General features: G+C 44.0%; 1 protein-coding gene and 1 non-coding gene across 4 annotated transcripts; both read left to right on the top strand.

Annotated features, from left to right (window-relative positions):
• The first annotated feature begins 2642 nt into the window (after positions 1–2642).
• Positions 2643–2724, top strand: trnas-cga (transfer RNA serine (anticodon CGA)). Its single transcript has one exon. It is a non-coding gene; the product is annotated as a tRNA-Ser (tRNA).
• Positions 2725–3403: 679 nt separating this feature from the next.
• On the top strand, positions 3404–22852 carry LOC126407011 (integral membrane protein GPR155-like). 3 transcript variants are annotated; one of them, XM_050071655.1, is made up of 20 exons: positions 3404–3537; positions 5831–6052; positions 7169–7316; positions 7410–7539; positions 7655–7830; positions 9029–9181; positions 10213–10280; positions 11192–11363; positions 13623–13778; positions 13915–13998; positions 14114–14237; positions 14327–14411; positions 16216–16303; positions 16530–16758; positions 16889–16966; positions 17362–17528; positions 18187–18282; positions 18370–18434; positions 18527–18664; positions 21349–22852. In XM_050071655.1, exons 2-20 carry the CDS (start codon positions 5895–5897, stop codon positions 21923–21925), a joined length of 2892 nt encoding a protein of 963 aa, XP_049927612.1. In that variant the 5' UTR covers positions 3404–3537; positions 5831–5894; the 3' UTR covers positions 21926–22852. The 3 variants fall into 3 exon arrangements, with proteins under 3 accessions (XP_049927612.1, XP_049927614.1, XP_049927613.1); XM_050071657.1 differs by having other exon boundaries at positions 21291–21493; XM_050071656.1 differs by having other exon boundaries at positions 19812–21493.
• Positions 22853–22982: the final 130 nt, after the last annotated feature.

Here is a 22982-nt window from a genome sequence, read left to right as displayed (position 1 = left end):
GGAACTCTGTCCTTCGGGGGTGGTTCCTGCGGTGGAGACACGCACCAACGGCCCCGGCCCTGTAAAATTACCCCGAAGTTCCTGCGGTGGAAACGGGCCTAAACATTACTGGCGGCTTCTATTCGACAAGTTTTGGTACTTTGTGCAAAAAACATGTAAAACTATCAGGCTCCTTGTTGTCTCCAGCCGCCATGTTAAAAGTTGTGAAGTTTGCTACGTCTCAAAGATGGCGACTGTTGGGGGTGAGAAGTGTCCATCATTCAACACTCAACTTTTGTACACTGCATATTTCCATACTGTGCAGTGTGAATGCACTTAGTGCACTCAAAATATCAAATGTTTAGTTCAAAGTATGTGATTTGAGACACACGGCAGGTCTCCTTGGACTTCTTTTTTTTTATCGTGTGATAAGACTTTATTTCCATCATGGCTCTGAACATAAACATGTTTAGTGTTTTAAGCTGTTTGAACAAATCATGAGTCCTCTCATATTTCTGGAGGGGACGGTCATTAAAACCTTTTCTTAAGGGAAGAGCTTGTAAAATGCTTCTGTACTCTGTCGAGAAGAAAATTGAGTTTTCAAAATAACTTTTGCAAATTAAAAATACATGAAAAAGTGCACATTAAACACACAGTATGGGGCCCAGGCAGGATCTCTGGTGGGGAAACAGTCTGCCAACATATTTGTAGAGATGTCGGTGCTCATAAAGTTCTGAATATTTCTTTGCATGTTTTGTGAAAAGGTCGTGAATCCTGCTGTCGGAGCTGATTATCCCAGTATCACAAATCACTATTTGCATCAGAGGACTTTACAATCTGTACGACATACGACACCTTCTGTCCTCAGACCCTCACAGCAGATAAGGACGCTCCCCTAAAAACCTCTGTCATGGGTTAACAATGGAATAAACCTCAGGAAGTGCAACTGAGGAGGGTTCGCTCTCCCGGGATGGACAGACATGCAGTAGATGTCGTGTACACAACAGACCAACATAATACAATTACAATACACACAATCCATGTGACTAAATTATACACAGATTGTGACGGCCTGTTCTGCCTGACCAATTACGTGTCAGGTATCACAAACAGAACATTTACTTATAATATATACAGGAAGTCAACACATTCATGTATTAAATAAGGTAAACAAATTATATAGTAGTCATAATACACACCAAAATATTAAACTGCCCTACAAGATAGTCACAATATAGAGTACGTCACAGACTGATGAGTTCATGGTGGGCTTTGGGAAAATGCCAGGAGGGAACTAAGCTCACCTCATCACCTAGTCCTCAGTGGAGAGAGGGGACAGCTTCAAGTACCATGGTGTCCACATCACCAAGGACCTGACCTGGGCGCTAGATACTGTTTCACCTCAGACGCTGAAGGAGCAACACCGAACAGGACAGACAGGCCCTGACTGATGTCATAAAACCATTAAAAACAGATCTGCTGATTTAAACCAGTAAAGATGTTGAATACAGCTTTTTTCATGTTGAAAAAATAACCGTCTTTCTTACACTGCATGTCCCGGAGTGGCTTCTTACTTACAAACATGAAAATGTCAGTGTCTCTATCCAGAGTCAGTGTTTGGTTTGTCTGCTCTGGGCTACTAGAAATACAGCAGTGCAACATGGTGATCTCTGCAGGTCAAGTCTGCAGAGATCACCATGTTGCTCGTCCTGCTCCCTGTGTAGATATAAACAGCTCATTTTAAGGTAACGAAAACACAACTATTGTTATTTTCAGGTGATTATACACTAAAGAAAACACAATGATTAGATTACTCTCAGTTACAGCCAATAAATTGTTTTATTTGGCATCAACAACAATTAGAAATGTTTACAAAAGATACAATGGAATAAAGCAAAGACACCAAAACATCCACTTTGTTTGACCTGCAGGACCTTTGACCTCCTGAGACCCTGTGTCCTCATATGACATCACAGTTTGGGTTTTACTTGACCTTATACTTTACTTAATTCAGACCTGTTGTCCTCGTTCATGGACACTTGGCGTGTCATCTCTGGTAGTAAGAGCACAATAGCTATAGTAATCCATGTAAAAACAAGATGGCAGCCGCCTCTGCCAAGTCAGTCTGCGGGGTCAAAGGTCCAAATCCTGATCACATTTAATGGTTGAAACTTGTTTATTTATGATTAATAATGTTTGAAGATTTATCAACAGTCACAAGTTAAGACTGTAAATTGGGAAGGACTTGTTTGACATTGGGACTTTCTTATTGTCTCGTTTGAGGACACTGGGACTTAATTATCATATTCGTTTTTTATACTTATCGGGTCCTGCTGATCCAGATAGCTAGGAGAAATTAAAAATGCATACCAAACAAAAGTCCAGGTCTCAGGAGGATCAGTGGAGTGTGTGATGAATAAGTCAGTGATTCTTTTATATGTCAGTTTTATGTTTATATAACAAGTGATAGTTTATCAGGTATCAGTTAGTGCTGCTGCGTCTAAATTTTCCCTGCAGTCGTAAAACAGGCTCCTGGCTGTGAGTCCAAAATAAGACTGTAAATGTCAGTAAGGAAAGTTCAGACAGAGGTAATGCAGAGGGGTTTGGGCTTTGGAGCGTTTATTGAGGACGAGCAGCAGCAGGAGGAGGAAGAGGAGCACACAGCTGTGATGGCCGAGTGGTTAAGGCGTTGGATTCGAAATCCAATGGGGTTTCCCCGCGCAGGTTCAAATCCTGCTCACAGCGTCCGTCTCTTCCCCTCTGGATAAAATGATCAAGGCAGAAAATACTGCCCTACAGAAGCCTGCTGGGCAACGTATGTGCTTTAAACATCAAAACATGAGGGAAAGATAATACATTTCATGATGATATTACTAGATAAAGAGAATATTAAAGCCCTCTTGTTTCCAAAATACTGTCATGTTTTGTTTGTGAAAAGTTTGTCTTTTCAGAAATGCTGTAGTGTTGCATTGTATTGCTCTGAAATGTTGTGTTTTGTCAAATGTTGTTGTGTTTTGTAAAATGTTGAAGTTTTTCTTCTGAAATGTCGCAGTGTTTGTTTTGTTAAATGTTGTGTTTTGACCCTCGGGGCCACCATACAACAATAGGATTGCCTACAGTCTAATAAAAATCTCTGTATGTGAGTTCAGCTTTTCTTTATTTGAGGCACAGTTGAATAAAAACCAAAGAGACATTATGACCACATGTGAAAGACAAAGTTAAAATGAACCTCTCTCCCTTTGTTGGATTTCATTATGTTTAATTTTCCTGCTGTGAACACATCATGAGGTCCAAAGATTAAATCACTGCCTGTATCAAATGAATGCAGCGTCACACCGCACGCTGTTATCCAATCACATTCGGAGTCTGGCGCGTATCTCGGCTGTGATTGGCTGAAGCGTCTGTCAGTCGTGTTTTTAGGGCGGGGCCGCTGTGGGCAGCTGTCAGATTCAGCACACAGAGCTTCTCCGCCCAAACAGCGAAAACACGGGCTGTTCAAACAGAGAGCAGCTGAATGTCGCTCATCACCGAGCAGAGATGGTCCTGTAACTGACACAGGTGAGCTCACCGTTTATACACACGTCACTTCCCGTCTTATATCTGCCAGATGTGCACGTCACCCTGCGGTTTGCGTGTGTCCTGATGTTTTTAGCATGCACCTAGCTAACTGTCAAAGCTAACGGTCAGCAGGCAGTGACAATGGAGCTGTCACTGCCTGCTGTTAGCTTCTTATTGTCTTTAACGGCACGTTATATGCAGTTATATTACCTGTAGTGTCGTCAGACAGTATAAAGCTGCTGTCACTGAGTGAATGGTGCTCACCTGACCGCGCTAACTCAGCTAACGGTATGTTCATGCGCAGGGGCGGAACTACAGAGGGGCTCTGGGCACCCTCAGATATCAACAGCTCCTCCTTCATCTGATTTTGGTTCCCTCCTGTGAAGACATATTATCAGAGTCAGTGTGTCAGATTTTAGTGGCTTCTAGTGGTGACGACTGGAGGTCACCAGCTGAAACTTCTCCTGGTTAGAAATCCTCCAGTGACCAGGAGGTTCATACAGGAAGCTGAATCATCCTCAGAGGTCTCCTCCTCCCCAAAACAAACACATCAGCTGATGTAAACCAGAGGAAGACTCAATAGAACAGATGTACGTCACAAATTGAGTTTGAACGATGCTGCGCTTTAGCCAATCACAATGGAGGGGGCGCGGCCAAGACGTGCAGGTGTCCCCAGGAAATGTGTAGCTACAGAAACAGCAAGCTCCGCGTCCATAGCAACCGCTCCACCCAAAACGCTGTCTCGTCAACATGAAAAAAATATTTTTTCCAGCGGATGCTAACTGGAGTAGTTTCTTGTAGCTTTTAACAGATGACGTCCTGATGTTAGCTTTGCTAACTGTCCCTGTCAGCTGCAGCCACTGATGCTTTCTAGACATCGTGATTTCCCATAACTGAATAAATACCACACATAGCAACACAAAACTGCTTTGCTAGCTCAATCATGTTGTAACTAAGATATCCGCTGGAAAAAATATTTTATTCACGGACCGTTTAATGAGTTATTACCTTATTTTTATACAGTCTATGGTTATTACTGACACCGCTAACGGCTAACGTTAACAGCTAACGGTTAGCCCAGCTAATCTACGATAACCATGTTATTAATTACAAAACGTGCACACAGAAATAGTAACGTTTGTTCAGTCATTGTGTTTATAGACTTAACAAACATCAGATTAGTCTACACGGTGATATGGTGACGTGAAAAATGTAAAATATATATATATATATACATATAGCTAAACTCTGCTGGTTTTCTACCCGAAGTATTTGTAAACAACACGGCGATTCCCTGGGGGCTGAAGGGTGTGAGCGATCGCCGAGGCCCCTGCACTTCTGTTAGTCGAAAAACTCCGGGCTGTGCCTCCAGAGGTAAAGGAAGGTTTTTGGGTTTTTTTACCGATGGATTTCCAGATTGCCCTGACCCTGACCTTCCCATGTATTTAACCTGCCACTTATTTTTATTTATTTATTTCCCAGTAAGTAGTGTGTAGGAGGGATCGACCGATAGGTTTTTTCAGAGCGGGTGCTGATAAATCATAGCTGACACAGAATTTAAAAAAATAAACACTGACAAAGAAACACCAGAGGCAGGATAAAAACTCAGAATAAAGAGCAACATTTTAGAACTTTCAATAAATAGGAAAATAATTTACAAAAAAATAAATAACAAAGTTGAAGAATATGCCAGCTGAATAAAAACAGATTATAAAAATAAATAAATACACAATAATCATAAATATAAAATTTAAAAAATAAAATGAAAAACAATAAATAAAATAAAATAAAATGAAGGAGAGCTCAATTAAAAGCCAGGCTAAAAGGTAGGTCTTGAGTTTGCTTTTAAGAGCCTAGAGTGGTACATGCAGGCAGTGAGAAGCACGCCAGGGGCAGCTCAGCAAAACAAAACTGTATATCGGCATATTGGTGGAAAAACTCACTGATAACCCTAAAAATTCATAATATCGGCCCGGCCGATTATCTGTCGACCCCTAAAATGTTCAGGCAGACGTAGGGCTGGGTGATGCGACCTCAAATCAACATCACAATTAATTAAACATTTTCCCTCCATTTATTAATGATTATTTTGTTTTCATTTTTTGCCCTCATATTTCACTGACAAGGTTTGTACTGTTAATACGCTCAGCTATTAAAGACCGTGCAGTGTTCATATTCGAAAACATGATAGTGCTCCAAGTGCTCAAACAGACTGGTGCTCGCTGAAACGGTTTTTATCTTGCCTTATTTTCACTAACTCCCTGATGTTTTACCATCCTTGCCTTTCTTTCAGTGCGCTGATACTCCCCAGCCATCACCTGACCACTCTGACCCCTCCCCGCCATCCCATCATCACCATGGAGACCGCCAACAGCTACGTGCTGATCCACGGGAAGAACATATCCCACAACACCCTGGCGGGCTCTGCTGTGGGGCCCCACATGTCCATCGACAAGCTTTTCCCGGCTCTCCTCGAGTGCTTTGGCATCATATTGTGTGGCTACATAGCCGGCAGGTGAGTGTGTGCAACAACAGGTACAAACTTGTTTTTGTCATTTGTTTTTTTGCCGGAAAATCTTTAGTGAAGCTTCAGTTGACCCCCTAAACTGCTTTACTCATAGAGCAGATAATGAACATCAGCGTTGTACCCTTTGTTCAGCTAAATTAACTCATGTATGCAGGTTTGTTGTTGTGACTGATTTCCTGTTGTCAGTAAACCACAGCTTTGCACACGGCTCTGCAAACGAGTATGTTCTTTCTTTTCTGATGTGTCTTGCTCAACGTCACAGACGGGCCGGAAACAGGTTTGTGGATAGTAGAAAGCATCATGGAGGCCAGTGAAAGTGTTCCAGTGGTAACTTCTTTTTTAGACGCTTTTGGACGCTCTCTCAAACTCAGTGCCGACTTAATTTTGGATGATATTCAACTGCTGCTTGTACAGACATGGACAGAATTTAGTGGCGGCTGTCATTACATCGTGCCGGCTAAAGTGGCGCGTCCATCAGGGTGTCATATTTCCATCACTGCTGGTCGAAGCCGATCATAGCCGGAGCTGATATATACATGTGACTACTGCAGAGTCATTTGTCCCTGTAGTGAATGCAGATGGTATCCTTCCCATTAAATACAGAAGCCAGATGTTAGCATGTGTTAGTGTTTGTTTGTTTTTTGTTCAGTGGATCAGGGGCTTTAAATGTAGATGACTTTCTTGTTCAGTTTTACAGGAACGCAGCCACCATGTTAAGGTTCTGCTGAATGTAGCCATGCTGTGATCAACCAATTTCACCGTTAACAGGGTTTTAAAACGTCACGGGTTTGTAACCGTAAAGACTCGGCTACACTGACTGATTCTGTTCTCACTCTCACAGAGGGACGTAATGGTCCGTTATTTTCATGTGAACAATGGTTACACGGCGAGGAAACTTAAATAAATGTAGACAATTTCCAGCCTAATCATCAGACTGCAGGCGGAACGAACACTAACCTAATACTTCGTGACATCAAAATCTAAAACTGTTGCATCCCGAGCTGTGTGCAGGAATATTTTAAGATAGTGGATAAAAATAAAGAAGTGATGCGTGAGCTGTGGCTTATGTTTTCTTGTGGCTGTTTCTTCTGTTCCACCCAACAGGGCAGATATCATCACAGAGAGCCAGGCGAAGGGTTTGGGGAACTTTGTCTCTAAGTTTGCTCTTCCGGCGCTGCTCTTTAAAAACATGGTGCTGTTGGACTTTGGAGACGTCATCTGGGCGTTTCTCTGGAGCGTCCTGGTCGCTAAGGTTGGTGTCTGTGCAGCTGTGTGTTACAGTATGTGTATGAACTACTTTTATTTTATAGCATGGTGGTTAAAACTGCTCCCTTCCTGTGTGTAGGTGACCGTGTTTGTGCTGGTGTGTGTGCTGACCCTGATGGTGGCCAGTCCGGAGAGCAGATACAGCAAGGCTGGCCTGTACGCCATCTTCGCTACGCAGAGCAATGACTTCGCCTTGGGATACCCCATAGGTGAGGCAGACACAACACACTGACGCCGATCTATCAGTGAAGACAAATACTGTATTTAAGACACAAAGAGAAAACATCCTCCTCTTCCTCTTCCTCTCCCTCTGTGTGTCTGTAGTTGATGCTTTGTACCGGAGCACGTATCCAGAGTACCTCCAGTACATCTATCTAGTCGCTCCGGTCTCCCTCATGCTCCTCAATCCCATCGGCTTCGCTCTTTGTGAGGTGCAGAGGTGGAGGCAGGCCAGCCATTCACACAGCACTCTTGGCATCCTGGGAGTCGTAGTCCTACAGGTATTGTGTATATCCAGGTGTTTTAGGGTGAATAAGAGACAGCAGCAGGTGCAACACACTGTTACACCCTGAAGTCCAGTTCAGACCAAAGATTGGCGACAAGACGAAACCGTTTTAGAACGTTTTAGAAGCGGTGTGAACTGGCCGGTCTGAGCTCGACTCAAGCTGGCTGATGGTGTCACCTGACACTCAGCTGGTCAAATGGCCAGCGGCTGGTTTTAAAGTACGTCACCTGTTTCAAAATGACCACAGACGGCGTGTTGGCTTGCTGCAGCAGGTGCTCCGTCCCCACCGAGCCCTCTGTTTCCGTCCTCACAGTGTGCCGGTGTCAGACGGTGGGTCTGATACACCGTCTCATCGTGGTCACTTCCTGTCAACATTACAGTCCCAGATGAGAGGGGTTGTACTTTCTAAAAGTACAGGAACTGTACACAAAGTGCTGCTGCTTAAACTCCTGTACCGCTTCATCCATAAAAAAAGAATGTACTCCAGAATCAACTTAGGACAGTTTTAGGAGGGGACAACATTTCTGTTTGTTTGGTAACATTACAAGTAAAGTTCGGCTTTGCTGTCGTCTTCCTGACTCATTTAAAAAAGACGGGAAGATCACGAGCTGACAGAGACACCACTGTGGTGCTGTGAGACAGTCGGTGACTGAAAGAAATGAAACATGATTATCTTCTTGTTTCAGAGCAGTTACATTCTACAGCACCAACATATAACCATCAAACACTCAGCAGATGATTAACTGTGGAGGGATGCACTCTTCGTTTCATTTTCCTCCTCTGCATTTTATTCATGACATCCAACTTGCAGCAACACTCTGCAGCAGTGAATGTCATCACGTGAGACAGAACCTGAAGTTTCATTTGTTTTTCAGTGCGTCTTTTTTTTTTTTTTTTTAACATGAAACAAGCGCAAACTGATTTGCAGGCTGCAGAGTGTGTTCACCCCTCTGACCTCGTCCAGTCATGTTGCTTTGTCATACGCCTGCGTAGTAATTTGCCAAATCTTCACTGGTCTTAAGACCACCGTGCAAACACAGATGATTATTTGCAGGAGAGTTTTGGTGTCTTGAAAAGTAGTCCTGCAAATTCTGGGTCAAAACATGACTTTAGTTTTACAAGTTACACTTTAAGATCTCACTCTCTGGCTGTTAAAGTGATGTTATCTAACCCTCTATCTCTCCCCTCTGCAGGTGTTGAAGAACCCAATCGTATTCATGGTCATCGTAGGAATCGTCTCCCACTTTGCGCTCGGCCAGCGGATCCCTGCTGTGTTATCAGAGTTCATAGACGGCTTGGCGAACTCCTTTGGAGGGGCGGCCTTGTTTTACCTCGGCCTTACTATGGTACTGTTTGTTCAGCCTCTTGTAAAGTCTTGTGTGTAAGGTCGAGTCCACACTTGATTTGTTCTCAAAAAAAAAAAAAAAAAATTCTGTCCACACATGCAAAATCTTGAATGAAAACACAAAAACACAACGTAGGTGCTGTCATGCAGGCCAAACCAAAGGGCGGTGATAGACCTCAGTCACAAAAAGAAAAAGATGTTGTCCAATCAGAAGCCTTAAAATACGTTATTACTGGAAGTCTGCGTGGAGCAGTGACCTCTGTCGCTCATTCTGATTCTTCTGTTCCTCAATATAGACGAAGACTAAGGGCCAAAACACTCATTCACTCAGAGACTCGTTGAGATCAAGAAATATCCCGAGCTAAACGACCCACAGTGCCGTCATTATAAAGACAATGGCCAAAAAGATATTGTGTGGTGAGTCAGATCGGCTCCTCAGGTGAGACATTAAATTTAATCAGTGGCTCTCCACACATGATTTGAAGCTAACGCAGAGGAGGAGGAAGTACATATCTGTCAGTAACAATAACTGTGTGTGGTTGTCTGTTGATGAGCTGCAGCGTGACGCGTCCAGTGTGTGCTGGCTGTGGCGACGCCGGCGTGTTTTAGCCTAACTCAACATTTATGTGTAGACACGTAAAAACGCCTGTTAGCGATGTAAGAACCAGCTCTGTTTTGGTCACATCTGCCTTTGTACGAAATGTCGCCTCACCTGGGACGCCTCACAAAGGAGATAACGGGGCACACTCTGATTACATGAGCTGTCAGTCCCTGTCTACATGTCGACACTGAAAAGTTTCTGAACATCTTCACCCTGTAAGGATCTTTTCAAAAGGTTCATGTTTGAGTTTGTGTGTGGATGAAAGGCCAGAACGTGTATAAAAAGCTACATCTGTGTACGTGTGGACGAGGCCTTACCGCACCTTGAGGTGAATCAGATTTAATTTGCTGCACTAACTTGTCACTGTTTGAAATGGGTGTAAACATGGAGGATGTCTTCAGAGTTCAGTCATCTCTCTGTTTCTGTTTCAGGTCGGCCAGCTCCGAAAACTAACCAGAGACACTGGAGTCGCCCTGATTCTCCTCATCACAGCCAAACTGTAAGCAGGACCAGGATGGATTGTGTGTGTGTGTGTGTGTGTGTGTGTGTGTGTGTGTGTGTGTGTGTGTGTGTGTGTGTGTGTGTGTGTGTGATATAATGTGGTGGTGGCATTGTGTTCTGTATTGCTGTTTCTTTCAAAGTGTTTGCACTATATTTAGGTACAGAATGACCACAGATTTTAAAGTGTTTTACACAGACATTTAATTTAATGTAATGTTACACAGAAATAAACATCTGTTACATTCACACCCTCGCCAGACAAGTTCATACATTGCTGATTAAGCCAGTCGCCAACAGAGAAAGCTCTCTGTATTTCTCAGATGTTGGGTGTCTGTGGCGACTTCCTTGTGTAGTTACACCGAGTCAGCTAGCCAGAGGTAGAGGGTAGAGGGTAGAGGGTAGAGGGGAGGGAGGATAGCAAAGGAGCAGCAGCTGGGAGTGTGGCAGAAAATCATAAGAAGCCTCCAAGAAAAGTTTCTGGACTGGATTCTTCCAGATAAAAAAGAAGCTCAGCATTCAGAGGAAGGATTGAAGACATGGATCAGCTCTTCCTCGTGGGACGGTGCTGAGAGAAGAGTGGATGTTGCGTCCCTGCTCATAGACAGGTCATCTGTAAAATACTAGAGCAGTGTCTGGTGACTCCATCACTTGGTCTTTTTCCCCTCTGCTTTTATTTGAAAAGAGCATGAACTCACAGGCATACGTCATTAGCATTTATATTTACACTCAGTGGGTGGGTCACACTGCAGGTGCACATATCTCCTCTGTGACACATGGTCAACAAAAACAGGACATCATAAGCTTCACAGAGGAAGTATTCAGTGCAGGGCTGTTTCCTTACACCTCTGACTGATCTCCATGAACCAGGACTGCTTTAATAATGTCCCGCTCTACGTCCTCTCTCTGCAGCCTGGTGATGCCGCTGGTCTGCAAAGACATGGTGGATATTCTGGATGTAGGCGTGAACAGCACGAGTGCCAACCACACCAGTCTGTCTAACTTTGCCTTCCTGTACGGCGTCTTCCCGACTGCTCCCAGTGTGGCCATCTACGCCGCACACTACAACGTCGAGCTGGAGGTGGTGAGTACCGTCGATGTAGTAATCCTGCTTTGAACAGTATTGAAGCTACAAAACAATATTTGAAACATTATAATAAGATAAAAGACGTGTCAGGAAAGTTCAGGCACTCTGTGAGAAACATTACTGAGAGATAAAAAGAGTAAAAACCCCTCGTTCAGCACTTTGTTCTAATGTTGAAGGCTGGAAGAGTTTTGACTTTAAAACAAGGCATCATCATGGTGTGTCAAAATTACAGGGCAAATGCCTTTCTCCTGGTCGGGTCACATGGCAAGACCAGGCGATAAGAGGATCACACACACACACACACACACACACACAGAAGCCAAGAAAATTCCAATTTCTTGCTGGTAATCTGCCATGTAACTGTTTCAACTGTATCTACAACACTCAGTATTCATCCCTCACACCATGACACCGCCCTGCTTCATTCCTCGTCTTCAGGTCCATGCTTTAATAAATTAATACGATTTTATGTCATTTTTCCAATGAGGAAAAGAAGCACTGTTAACATGGACATCAGAACCCCTTTGTTTCTGAAGTGTGTGGTGATTTGGATCGAGGTGGAAAAGTTTGAGAAAGTCTGGACTGTGTAGTAGAACCACGAGAGATCTCTGTGGCTAATAACTGTTCTAACATAAACCTCATCGGACTCTCTGGATGTAGACTGTGGCCATAAACCTGCCATCAGCCGGCTATTGAGGCTGGCATTCTCCAGTTTCTGTGATTTGTGTGTTACTGGTTTCAAAATCCCCCTCGCTGTGGGAAATAAACTGAAAATGGCAAAGTTTTGATGAAGATTTGTAGGGCTGTCCCCTCATAATCGATCAAAGATTAGTCGACCAGAAAGCTCATTAGTCGGCAAGATTTCACTGGTCGCTTAGTTGCAGAAATCAATCAATCAATCCAAACCCATATGACTGGAGCATGTGTGACTTTACTTTGAAAGGACAGACACAGGAAGTGTCCACGCTCAGCAGTCAGACAGGAGTCAGGTTAATCTCCAGGGCTGGTACCTGCGGTTATTCCACAGGCTAGTTAATAACATGTCGGGCAGGAAATCCAAAGTGTGGGATCATTTTGAGAAGGTGAAGGACGAACCCAAGGTGATATGTAAACTCATCTTCATTGGCCCTATAGATTTATATCATGCTCTTAGCCATACCTGCTTTGTTCTTTTAAATGACCACTGTAGCTAAGATCTAAAACCAATAAAACAACTTGTGAACGCAGCTCAGAGGAGCCCAGGCTACGTCTTGCAGGACTCTCAGGCCCCATGTTGATCCATTTTCTCACAGTCAGAGTTGACGGCCACATCTTTCAGCTCTGGAAGCAGCAGCTCCAGTGACAATGACGAGCTTCACACAAGCTTCTGTGACATCATCGTTATAATGTCCTGCTAGAGCCACATACAGCCGGGGTTTACTCGCTCCTCCAGAGCTGAAGTATAGTCACATTTCACTTCCAGGTCTCTGAGTATCAAATGATGTGTGTCCTTTTTACCAGTAAGAGATGAATCACAGAGTTGACATAATGTTCTTTACTGGAGCCATTTTAATGACAGTGTTCACCTCTCTATGTGCAAATGTTTCCCCCTAAACACGTTCAGCCCTGACACTATTTTCACACGGCACCATCGCTGCGTCCTGGGCTTAGCTCCGCCCAAGATATTGTAAATGATTTAACCTTTGTGCCCTGCTCAGAAAATAACTTCCTAAATAACTTTTTTAAGGACCATATGTGTCACTTTAAAAAATCATTAATTTCTCCATTTTTTTGCTTTTTTGTTTTTATTCAAATGTTTTGAATCAATTAAAATCATTATTTAATCAAATATTAACCCTTCACATGCCAGTTTGTATCATATACCACTAGTTTGCCTAAAAGAGTCCTTTGTCCAGAATATGTCATGCCGCCCTCCCCCTGGTAAAGTTATGAATTTTTGATCAGTTCTTCCAGGGTTTTACCTGTTAATGATCCAAGCTGAATCCTAAAGGAAACAAAATCATACTTACCTTAGTTAAAATACAAACAACTCTGAGCGTTTTTCCCGCTGTAGCAGAGTGACAATGTGTGCTTCTATAGCACTGGCACAGCACTGTGGAGATACAGTACGTATACTCCTAAGACAGTTTTCACAATCCAAGTCTGCGCCCAGTAAATTAAGAAAACCTGAAGCCTTGTATCCAGATTACTTGTTACACTATCACTTAGTGTTACACCCTGTGTTTTAAAGTGTCTTTCTCTCTGTCCTCTCTTCAGGTGACATCAGGGATGGTGATCAGTACGTTTCTGTCTGCACCCATCATGTACGTGTCGGCCTGGTTGTTAACAATCCCTCTGATGGACCCGACCCCGCTGGTGACAGAGCTCGAAAACGTGAGCTTCAACATCAGCATTGTCAGCCTCGTGGCGCTGGTGAGTGTGTCTGCAGGTTTATCTTGGAGAAAACGATGAAGAATAAAAACTGTTTGTCAAACTTTGTTAGACTCAATTTTATGACAGAAAGGTGTTCCTGACTTTTGTTTGATCGTGTGCCCGTGTCGTCTCCCAGGTGTGGACCATCGTGGTGATGTTGCTCAGCAGGAAGTTTAACAGACTTCCTCACCTGTTTGCCTTAAACCTTTTCCTGGCTCAGGTCAGTCTCCAGTCACAGCTCCAGATAGAGCGTGTGCTTCACCGGTGATGTTCGGAGGTCATTTTGTGTTTCTGTCTGCGTCACCTTCACGTTCCTGTTCTCTGCTCGGCTCTAGTTCCTGGTGTGTGTCAGTATGATCCTGTGGAACTTCCTGGTGAAAGAAGAGGATAATCTGGTGGGAAAGATCCTCACCTTCACTCTGCTCTACGGGTCTCTGTACAGCACCTACATCTGGACGGGTAATATGTGCATGTATGTTCATTAGACTGTGTTTGACTAAATAAAATGAACTGTGTTAAGCTTGCTCACTCTGGTGCGTGTTTTTCAGGTTTAATCCCACTGTGTCTGGCGCTCACTAACAGAGACGATCTGCTGAGACTCCGACCGGGAGTATTCATGATTTTGGGCTGGGGGTAGGTCAGCGTTACACCACATCACTGCATTCAACATAGTGTTCATTCTGTCAGGTTCTTTTGTCTTAAGGTTCATTCTCACTGCCGGAATATTTGCGCAGCGCTTTTCTGCATTTAAACCATACACACAGACGCGGTACAGACGCAGTGCGGAATTTCGCGTTGTTGTGTTTCAAGTCCGCGCAGTGTGAACGGGTGTGGGCGAACATGGATGAGAGTAGGAGCAGCAGCAGCAGCAGCAGCAGCAGCAGCAGCAGCGACGATAACATTATTGTCATTTACGTTAACTTAGCTAGCAATAGCTAGCTAGCTAGCTAGCAAGCTAACGATTAACAAGTGTCAACATCAACTTTCTTTAGCACTTACCACTCTCACCGCAGCCACCAAGCTGGACAAATGGACTGCCAGACGTTGTCCTTTAATTCATTGTTCATACAATCATCCCGTCTTTTATCAAAAAGGACGAGGTGCTGTGAAACGAGGTTTATCAACCTTTCTCCCATACTGTCCTGCCTGGCTGGATTTTGGACTCTCCTGGGTCTGTGCGATGTCACTATAAACAAACGGATTTTGGACTCTCCTGGGTCTGTGCGATGTCACTATAAACAAACAATTTCATTGGCCCAGCTGTGTAGTTCCGCCGCGAATTCCGCGGGGGTCAAAGTCTGGGCGGAAACTTTTTTCACCGCACGAAAGTTCCGCCCCGGTGTGCACACTTCCATAAGAACCCATGAAATCAGCTTTTATATTTTTCTGCAAGAATAATCCGCGCGGATATTCATCCTCAGTGAGAATGGACTTTTAGTCTTGTGTCAAATGTTCTTCTTAGTTTTTATTATATGAATGTCGGCCTTTTATCTCGTGTTTCTAGTTATGTGTTTTTGCAGACATGTGAGGAACTGTTAAAATGTGGTATTTCTTAGAAGGTGTTTGGTGTAATGTTTTCCACCAGGTGCAGGATGGGAAATAATCTCAAAAGAATCTAGTTGTAGTCTGTCACAGTCACTGTCACACTCTCGTCTTTTAACAGTTGATCAAAGTCGTGTAGTGTAGAGTAGCTGTTAGTCACCTCATCCTGTTTTGGGCATTTTTAAAGTCGAGTCAAACCAATATCTTCGTCATTTTAGTCAAACTTTTTTCACACGCGATTGATCGATTGGTTGAATAAATGCTCAGGTGACACAGGTTTAATCATTAGAGATGCAGCTTTGCAGAAAGTGTCTGGTCCAGTGGTCTGATAGGATCAATTTAAGGAGTACATCCAGATATGGAGAATGTTCTGATTTGTGTATTTATTTTGAACCAACTTTAACTTCAGTAAGTTCCTCCTCCTCCTCCTCCTCCTCCTCCTTCTCCTCCTTCTCCTCCTGATGGTGCCCATCGTGTGTGGGGTGGCCAGCACACAATGGGCACCATCAGGAGGAGGGGAAAACAAATCAGTTTAATTATTTTATGTCCTTTTTGACAATGAAAATAAAAAGTGATTTTAGTAGTTTTTATTTGTCAAATTACACCTAAGACTCCTCCTGTCAACAATACTGCATGTTGATATAGTCACAGTTTGTGTTTAATGACGTCGGTGCTGTCTCGTCTTCGTCGTGGGGAAAAAAAGGACGTTGATGAAGATATTTTTAGTTGTAGTTTTAGTTAATGAAATTCACAGCACATCCAGAGTCTGTTTAAAACAAAAATGTACATTGCCACAGTTAAATTACTACAGTGGAATTACAGTTATTAACAAGCATTTTAAAACTGTTTGAACACCATTGTGTGTGTGTGTGTGTGTGTGTGTGTGTGTGTGTAGGGTTCCCTTCCTGATGGTCGGAGGTCTCCTGATATCAGGAGAGCGGACTGACACCATCGACTCTGCGTTCTTCTACGGCAGAGCTCAGGTCAGAAAAACACCTGCTGCTTTACTGTTTTTCACTCTGTGTATGTTTCCTGGCGTCTCTCTGTCCTGTGCTCCAGTCTGTTTAGTTCCTGTTTAAATCTGTCAAGCAGACTGTCCACTGTAACTTATCAAAATGAATTGTACATAAATCAGAGTTATAACTCAAAATGAAGGAAGCTGTTTCTTCATCTTGTGTTCTGTGTGTGTGTGTGTGTGTGTGTCTGCAGATAATCAGCACGGCGGTGGTGCTCGCCGTCAGCCTGGTGCTCGGTGCCATATCTCTGATGGGTCTCAGCCAGGGGGACAGGGAGCAGAGCGGCTACCAGGCCCTGAGCAGAGCCGCTGTAACAGGCGTCAGTGATGAGCTGAGGACCCCTGGTGGCCTGGAGGATCCACAACAACCACAGCAACAACAGTCACAGACGGCAAATTCACCTGACGGCAGCATCAACTCAGGTATGTGCTGATACACATGAAATCCCATTAACATTTTCCAGGATGAAACAAAATACCAGGGCACAAAAATAACTAATCTCACCAGATGATGGTCATATAAATATGTGTACTGTTTGTGTCGTGTTTCCAGACCTCCACAGTTTGTCTCCTCTGCAGCCCATGCCTGACATGATAGCCAGCACGCAGAGGGAGCACACAAACAGCACAGGTAGCAAACACTCATTTAACTCTTTTTACATCTGTTGAATCTAAGTTATGACATTTAATTTGCACAGAGCAGAGGACATTTTCTATGTGTTTAATATTGATGCTGACATTTAGGACATGAAACGGGCAGATTCATGTGGTTTCTTCTACATCATAAAAATGTCATTTTGTGTATTTGAATTAGAACCTGCCGTCTGTCCCTAATGTATCTGTCTGTGTCCGTCCTCTCGTCTTTACTGTGACTAACGGGGTATTAAGACATTTATTGTAGTGAAAAGGGAAAGAAAACTAAATTAACAGAAACTATCAGATGTTTCAAAGTGTGATGTGAAACAGCATGCAAATATCGGCACATTTCTCCTGGACTTCAACAGTTATGTTGTTTTCCGTCTCCAGGCCACAGTGGGGCGCTGTGTGACGGCCAGCAGCAGCAGCAGCAGCAGGGTTCTTCCTCCTCTGAGCAGCCGCTGAACCTGCCTCCACCCGGCCTTCAGACCACTGATGATAAACAGACAGTCAGACACGTCCTGCTCTGTCTGCTGCTCTTTGTCAGCCTGTTAGCGGTGAGGGTTAAATACTCATTAAATGCCAAGTTAGCAGGAGTCCAGCAGAGTCACACATAGGCTGCAAACAGGCAGTCAAAAAATTGATCCTATGTTTTTTTTCTGAACACTTCTCTGTGACCTTGATGGAAGCCATCACAAGGTCAAGGAAAGATATAAAGGAGAGTTCATAAGGACTCAGGAAAAGACAACAACAATGCTGAGAGAATCCCTCTGCACTTACAGCAGCACTGACAGCACTAACCAAATAAACCACAGACAGAACATAGATTTTGTCTCAGTTTTTATTCTGAAGATCTATTTTTAGTTCGTCATCGTTTTGTTTTCGTCATGGAAGAAAGGTTGATGAAAAAATTTCGACATAGTTTTCATCAATGAAATTAACAGTGAACTACCCACAGTCTTACCTCCGTCATCGACTCGTGGTGGTGCACTGCTGCAGTGTGAATATAGGGGAAACACTGAAATGGACATTTGGGGTTATTTCTGGTGGGGCTCCTGTTGGCCTCACAGCCCACCAGCCCTGTACAAATAAAAGGGAAACACTAGACCAAATATGGGACACTGAGTCGAACCAATAAAGCCTCTTGAACTCAGTTAAATCTACTGATGTCTGACTGGTGAATGTCTCTGTCTGTGTGTCTCTGTCTGTGTGTAGAACCTGTCCAGCTGCCTGTGGTGGCTCTTCAACAAAGATCCAGGAAGACTTTACCTTGAACTACAGTTCTTCTGCGCTGTGGCAAACTACGGACAGGTACCACAGGGTGCGGTGTGTAAACATGAGCTGTTTTAGTGCAGAAATCATGTGTCCAACTTGTATTCCTCATTGTCTTTGTCTCAGGGCTTCCTGTCCTTTGGGATCTTTGGTCTGGACAGACACCTCATCATCATGCCCTTCAAGAAGAGGTGAGGAAGACTCCATCGTGGTTTCTACAGTCACTTCAGATCAAATTATAAAATGGGGAGCGGAGGAGTAGAACAGTGTTTGTGTCTGTCAGGTTGCTGGGGCTGTGGCAGGGACGGGACAGTGAGGATCTGAGTCCCTCAGGTGTACCGGAGGAGGTCCGACTCACCTGCACCCAGTTTGTCCGTTACCACAAAGACCAGTGTGTACAGGACATCGTGCACACACGCAGGTACGAGTACGGATCTGCTTGTCTTAGGACCTGTGTCCACAAAGTGTTTTATTTCTCAGCGCTGGCGTCTTTTTTCAGTTGCTCTCTATGAGGAGCAGGCGTGTGCAGCAACTTAGAGAAAAAGCACCACGCCCAGCGTCTGGTTTCAGAGCGCTCTGCATTTTTTGTGCGGCCGCTCCGAGCGCTTTAGGTTGCAAATCTCTGAACTTTTCAGACAGGCACCGGTGACGTCACTGCTGATTTATTCCTGAGTAAATAACTTTATCCTCATCGTCTTTCTCTCGGCTGCTTGACCTTTGCCTGCCGCTGTTTGATGGGGACATGTAGATTGATGTTTTCACTTTGCACCGATGATACTGGATTGTTGATCACTGAATCGATATATTGATATAGACCAATATTCATTACACCCCTATTAGCTACCTGGCTAATTACAATTTAGATATTGTTGTCATAGAAACAAAAGCCACACATAGTACATCATTAAAAAAATGCGCCGCCAGCTCTTGTTTTTTCTTATGAAGCGCTTCCCAACGCCCTGCCACTGAAAAATAATAAAACACTGTGTGGACACAGGCCCTGATGTGGCATATGTCTGTCTTCTCTCTGGCACATGAAATCTCCTCCTGAACTGCAGGTCCAATTTTTACCAAATAATCTGAGCATCATTAATCAACAGAGCTCATTAACAGCTCAACATATTGACCAATGAACTCAAAATGGGGCTTTGCTCAGCACTAGGGTTGCAATGATGTGAGATTTTCATGATATTGTCTAAGAAAATATTGTAGTTTAAATATCATCAGTCAGAATGAGCCTTAAAGGAATGCAAACAGAAGGTTTATTTTTGGTTGAACAAACGTTTTATTTCTATAATTGAAACCATTTTGTTATTGAAAGTTTGGGTAAAAAGTCTTTCAATATCATAGATAGCAAATGTACAGGGTACGATACTCGTCAACTTTTATATCACAGTATACCTTGGATCCAGTATATCACTGCAACCCTACTCAGCACATTGTTAGATGGGCATGTTCAATCTTCTTTAACCCTGTTAGTTATCTTTAATACAGGTGTTGTAAACTGTCAGATCTTGATCCTTCGCAGCTGTAAACCTTTAATGGTCTGTGCTGGCTTTAACCCCCAGATTGCTGCTTGTGGCCGTTACCTCCAGCTTTGATTTGGTTCTGGTTGGAATCTTAACAGTTTGGCTGCGTCCCGTCAGATGACCTCTGGCTCTGTTCATTTTCACATCATCACTGCTTTATTTTTATTATTATTATTTTGTTTTTATTATTTATTTTTGGATGATTTTTCTCTGCATCCTCTTTGCATGTTTTAATCTGTCTGTTGTCACTCAAGTTCTTCATCCACAGAGTCGCTCCTTTTCATCAAACTTATTCAGGTTGAGCCGTTCAGAGTCCTGCACGGGAGCATTTTTGAAAACCCGTATCTGCCTATTCCCATACCATACCATACCATACCATACCATACCATACCATACCATACCATACCAGTTAAGCTCAGTGCCAGAGCTGACCCGTTACCTGTGGTTATGTCTAAGTCAATGCCACACCCCTGATCAACCCCCCCAGGCTCCAGTCCCTCACATGAAGCTGGTTCTCCGTTCTTGAATTGGACGTCTCTTTGACTGGATGGTGAAAACATTCAATCACTGCCAGGTTAGGAAACATGTTAGCATGCTCCTTCCACCACCATCAAACCTCCAAAGGATCCGAACTCCATGTAGGCTGCCACCTCATCCTCGGGCTGCAAAGTGTCATGGCTGGAGTCCTCCATGTCGGTGACCAATGTGACCACGGGGTCAAAGGTTACACTGGTGTCACTGACTTTCAAAATAAAAGCAACTGCAGCTTGATAACAGTGATTTAGATGTTAGAATATTACACATGTACTGCACAAAATTTATGTTCTCACCTGCTGCCTGCCCACGTGTAGTTCACTTCTAGCTGTGCCCATACCTGTACATTTAGATATATAATCGGGCTGTGAAGCAGTTAAAAAAATGTATCTAATTATTTACATGCTCTGTGATTATTTAATCTAGATTAATCACATACATCATTTTTTGCTGTGAAAGTATTTAAAAATCAACAGCCCTATTACAAACACATTTTTACATGTTGCACAGCTTGTTGCAGGGCACCCTGTGGGTACCTGACCCGGTGCAGGACTCTGGAACCATTAAACATTTATACTGTATGTGGAGCCTTTTACCATAGTTTGCAGTACATGCTTATGGATAATTATTTCCAAGAAGCTTTAGATGTGAGTGCTTCTTTTAGCCTCACAAAAATACTAATAGTCTAAATCTTAAAGACAAAATCAGCTCAACTATCTGGATTTTTTTTTTCCCTTTTAACTAAAAGCAATGTAAAATCTTGAAATTAATTAAAGGTTGAATTTGAAATGTCGTCTTTACTAAACTCTACTAACTGAGAGCCTTTGTTTCTGGATGTTTATGAGTCTTGAGTTCTTTTCTTTTACGTTAACACATAAAACTTTCCCACTTTTTCTTTCTTTATTAATCCTTGTCCTTTCCTTTCTTCCTCCCTGCCTCCCTTTGCCTGCCCTCTTCCCCTGTCCTTGCTTCTCTACTGCTCAGTGGCTCAGGGGAGAGTGTGAGCGCCTCCACAGGTGAATCCTTCCTCTGATAATGACAGGTTCAGAGGAGGACTGGAGGAGGAGGAGGAGGAGGAGGAGGAGGAGGGGGCTGTGAGACGCTCCCCCTCCCATCAGCCCCGGTACCCTCACTCGCATCAGGATCTTCAGGAGCAACTGAAGCACGAGCCGCATGATCTGCACCAGACTCACCAAACTCACCATCCGGCTGAACGCTGCGGCCGAAGTTCGCCTCCATCCCGACCCTGGAATGAACACCAAGCACATATTTCTGACTGTGATATCCCAGAGGAGCAGACCCCCCAGCTCCAGTCTAACCACGACCCTGCTGGTCCTCGCCACCTGCACCAGCACGGTCTTTCCTCTAGCCCCCCCCATCTCCATCAGTCCTGTGTCCAAAGTGTGTTTCAGGGCAGCGACCTGGTGGACTGGCTGCTTGAGAGAGGCCTGTGCGCCGGGCGAGCTGAGGCCCAGCTGTACGGTGTCAGACTTCAGCAGGGAGGAGTGTTACATCACCTGACAGGTCAGCGCCGCTTCAGAGATGAACCCTCCCTGCTGTACTGCTTCACACAGGGGGCAGAGAGAGGGAGAGCAGAGGGATGGTCCCACATCATGTGACAGGAGAGAGGAGGCGGAGGAACAGGTTTGAGTGACAGGCGTCTGAGGCTGCTCATGGCCAGAGATTTGAAAATGTGCGACTCCAGCTGCTGAGAGGCTTCGTTGACAGCTCCTTGAAGAAACAAGTAGAGGGACGGGTGGGCTCAGTGAAGGCTGCACCTGATAGTTCAAAACGTCTTTCATAAAGTTGGTATTCAAACTTTAAATCAACATTCAGATGCTGTGCAGCCTCTTTTTGCATGTCTATTCATTTGAAGTGGGGCTGTATGAGTTACTCACATATAGTCAGTGTGTTACCTTCAGTAGATGGCGGTCAGCACGCCCCCAGTTTGGAATAGCAGGCAGGACTCCCACCAGGGAAGCTCAGCATCACACTGCTGTGGACAGAGGGTTGACAGTGAAACGTATTTTAGCCACCCTGAAAAAAGGACCACCTAACAAAGTCAATATCAGTCTAAGTAGACACCATATTGAGAACTTCATTTTCTCAACCACATTACACCGTCAGGGTTACATACCACAACACCACATGTTGCAGCTGCTCCTCTGTCCAGCCAGGATGTTGTGGACAGGGTGGTTGACACTGTCCGTTACGGCTTGCAGCTTATTCCATGTGTCCCTCCACCACAGTTCCCAGTAGGTCCAGTCCCCTGCTCAGCACTGGGCTAGCCTTTCAAGAGTGTGTGCGTCTCATTTATGAAACATGAGCAGAACAAATTTGTGTGTAAACTGTTGACAGTAGGAACATTTCGACATTCATCAACATGTTAGTAGCTTCGATCTTTTCGTAGGTACTAGAGAAATCTGCACCTGCCTCAGACTGCTCGTAGTGCTCGTGTAAAACAATGTTGCACATGAATATTGCTCGTCATTATTAGAAATTACAACATTAAAGGGATAGTGCACCCAAAAATGAAAATTCAGCCATTATCTACTCACCCATATGCCGAGGGAGGCTCAGGTGAAGTTTTAGAGTCCTCACATCACTTGCAGAGATCCAAGGGGAGAGGAGGTAGCAACACAACTCCACCTAATGGAGGCTGACGGCGCCCCAGAT

This window comes from Epinephelus moara, chromosome 19 (assembly GCF_006386435.1).
Source record: "Epinephelus moara isolate mb chromosome 19, YSFRI_EMoa_1.0, whole genome shotgun sequence".
Lineage (NCBI taxonomy): Eukaryota > Metazoa > Chordata > Actinopteri > Perciformes > Serranidae > Epinephelus > Epinephelus moara.
The sequence above is the reverse complement of the archived record's forward strand: the minus strand, read 5'-3'. Positions and strand labels throughout refer to the sequence as shown.

What these genes read in the sequence shown, in the direction of transcription:
- LOC126407011 (XM_050071655.1), top strand. Translation starts at nt 5,895, where the DNA reads ATGGAGACCGCCAACAGCTACGTGCTGATCCACGGGAAGAACATATCC. An exon ending in TTTACCTCGGCCTTACTATG is followed by an intron (nt 9,182 to 10,212) that starts GTACTGTTTGTT and finishes TTTCTGTTTCAG; the next exon opens with GTCGGCCAGCTCCGAAAACT. An exon ending in GACATCGTGCACACACGCAG is followed by an intron (nt 18,665 to 21,348) that starts GTACGAGTACGG and finishes TGATAATGACAG; the next exon opens with GTTCAGAGGAGGACTGGAGG.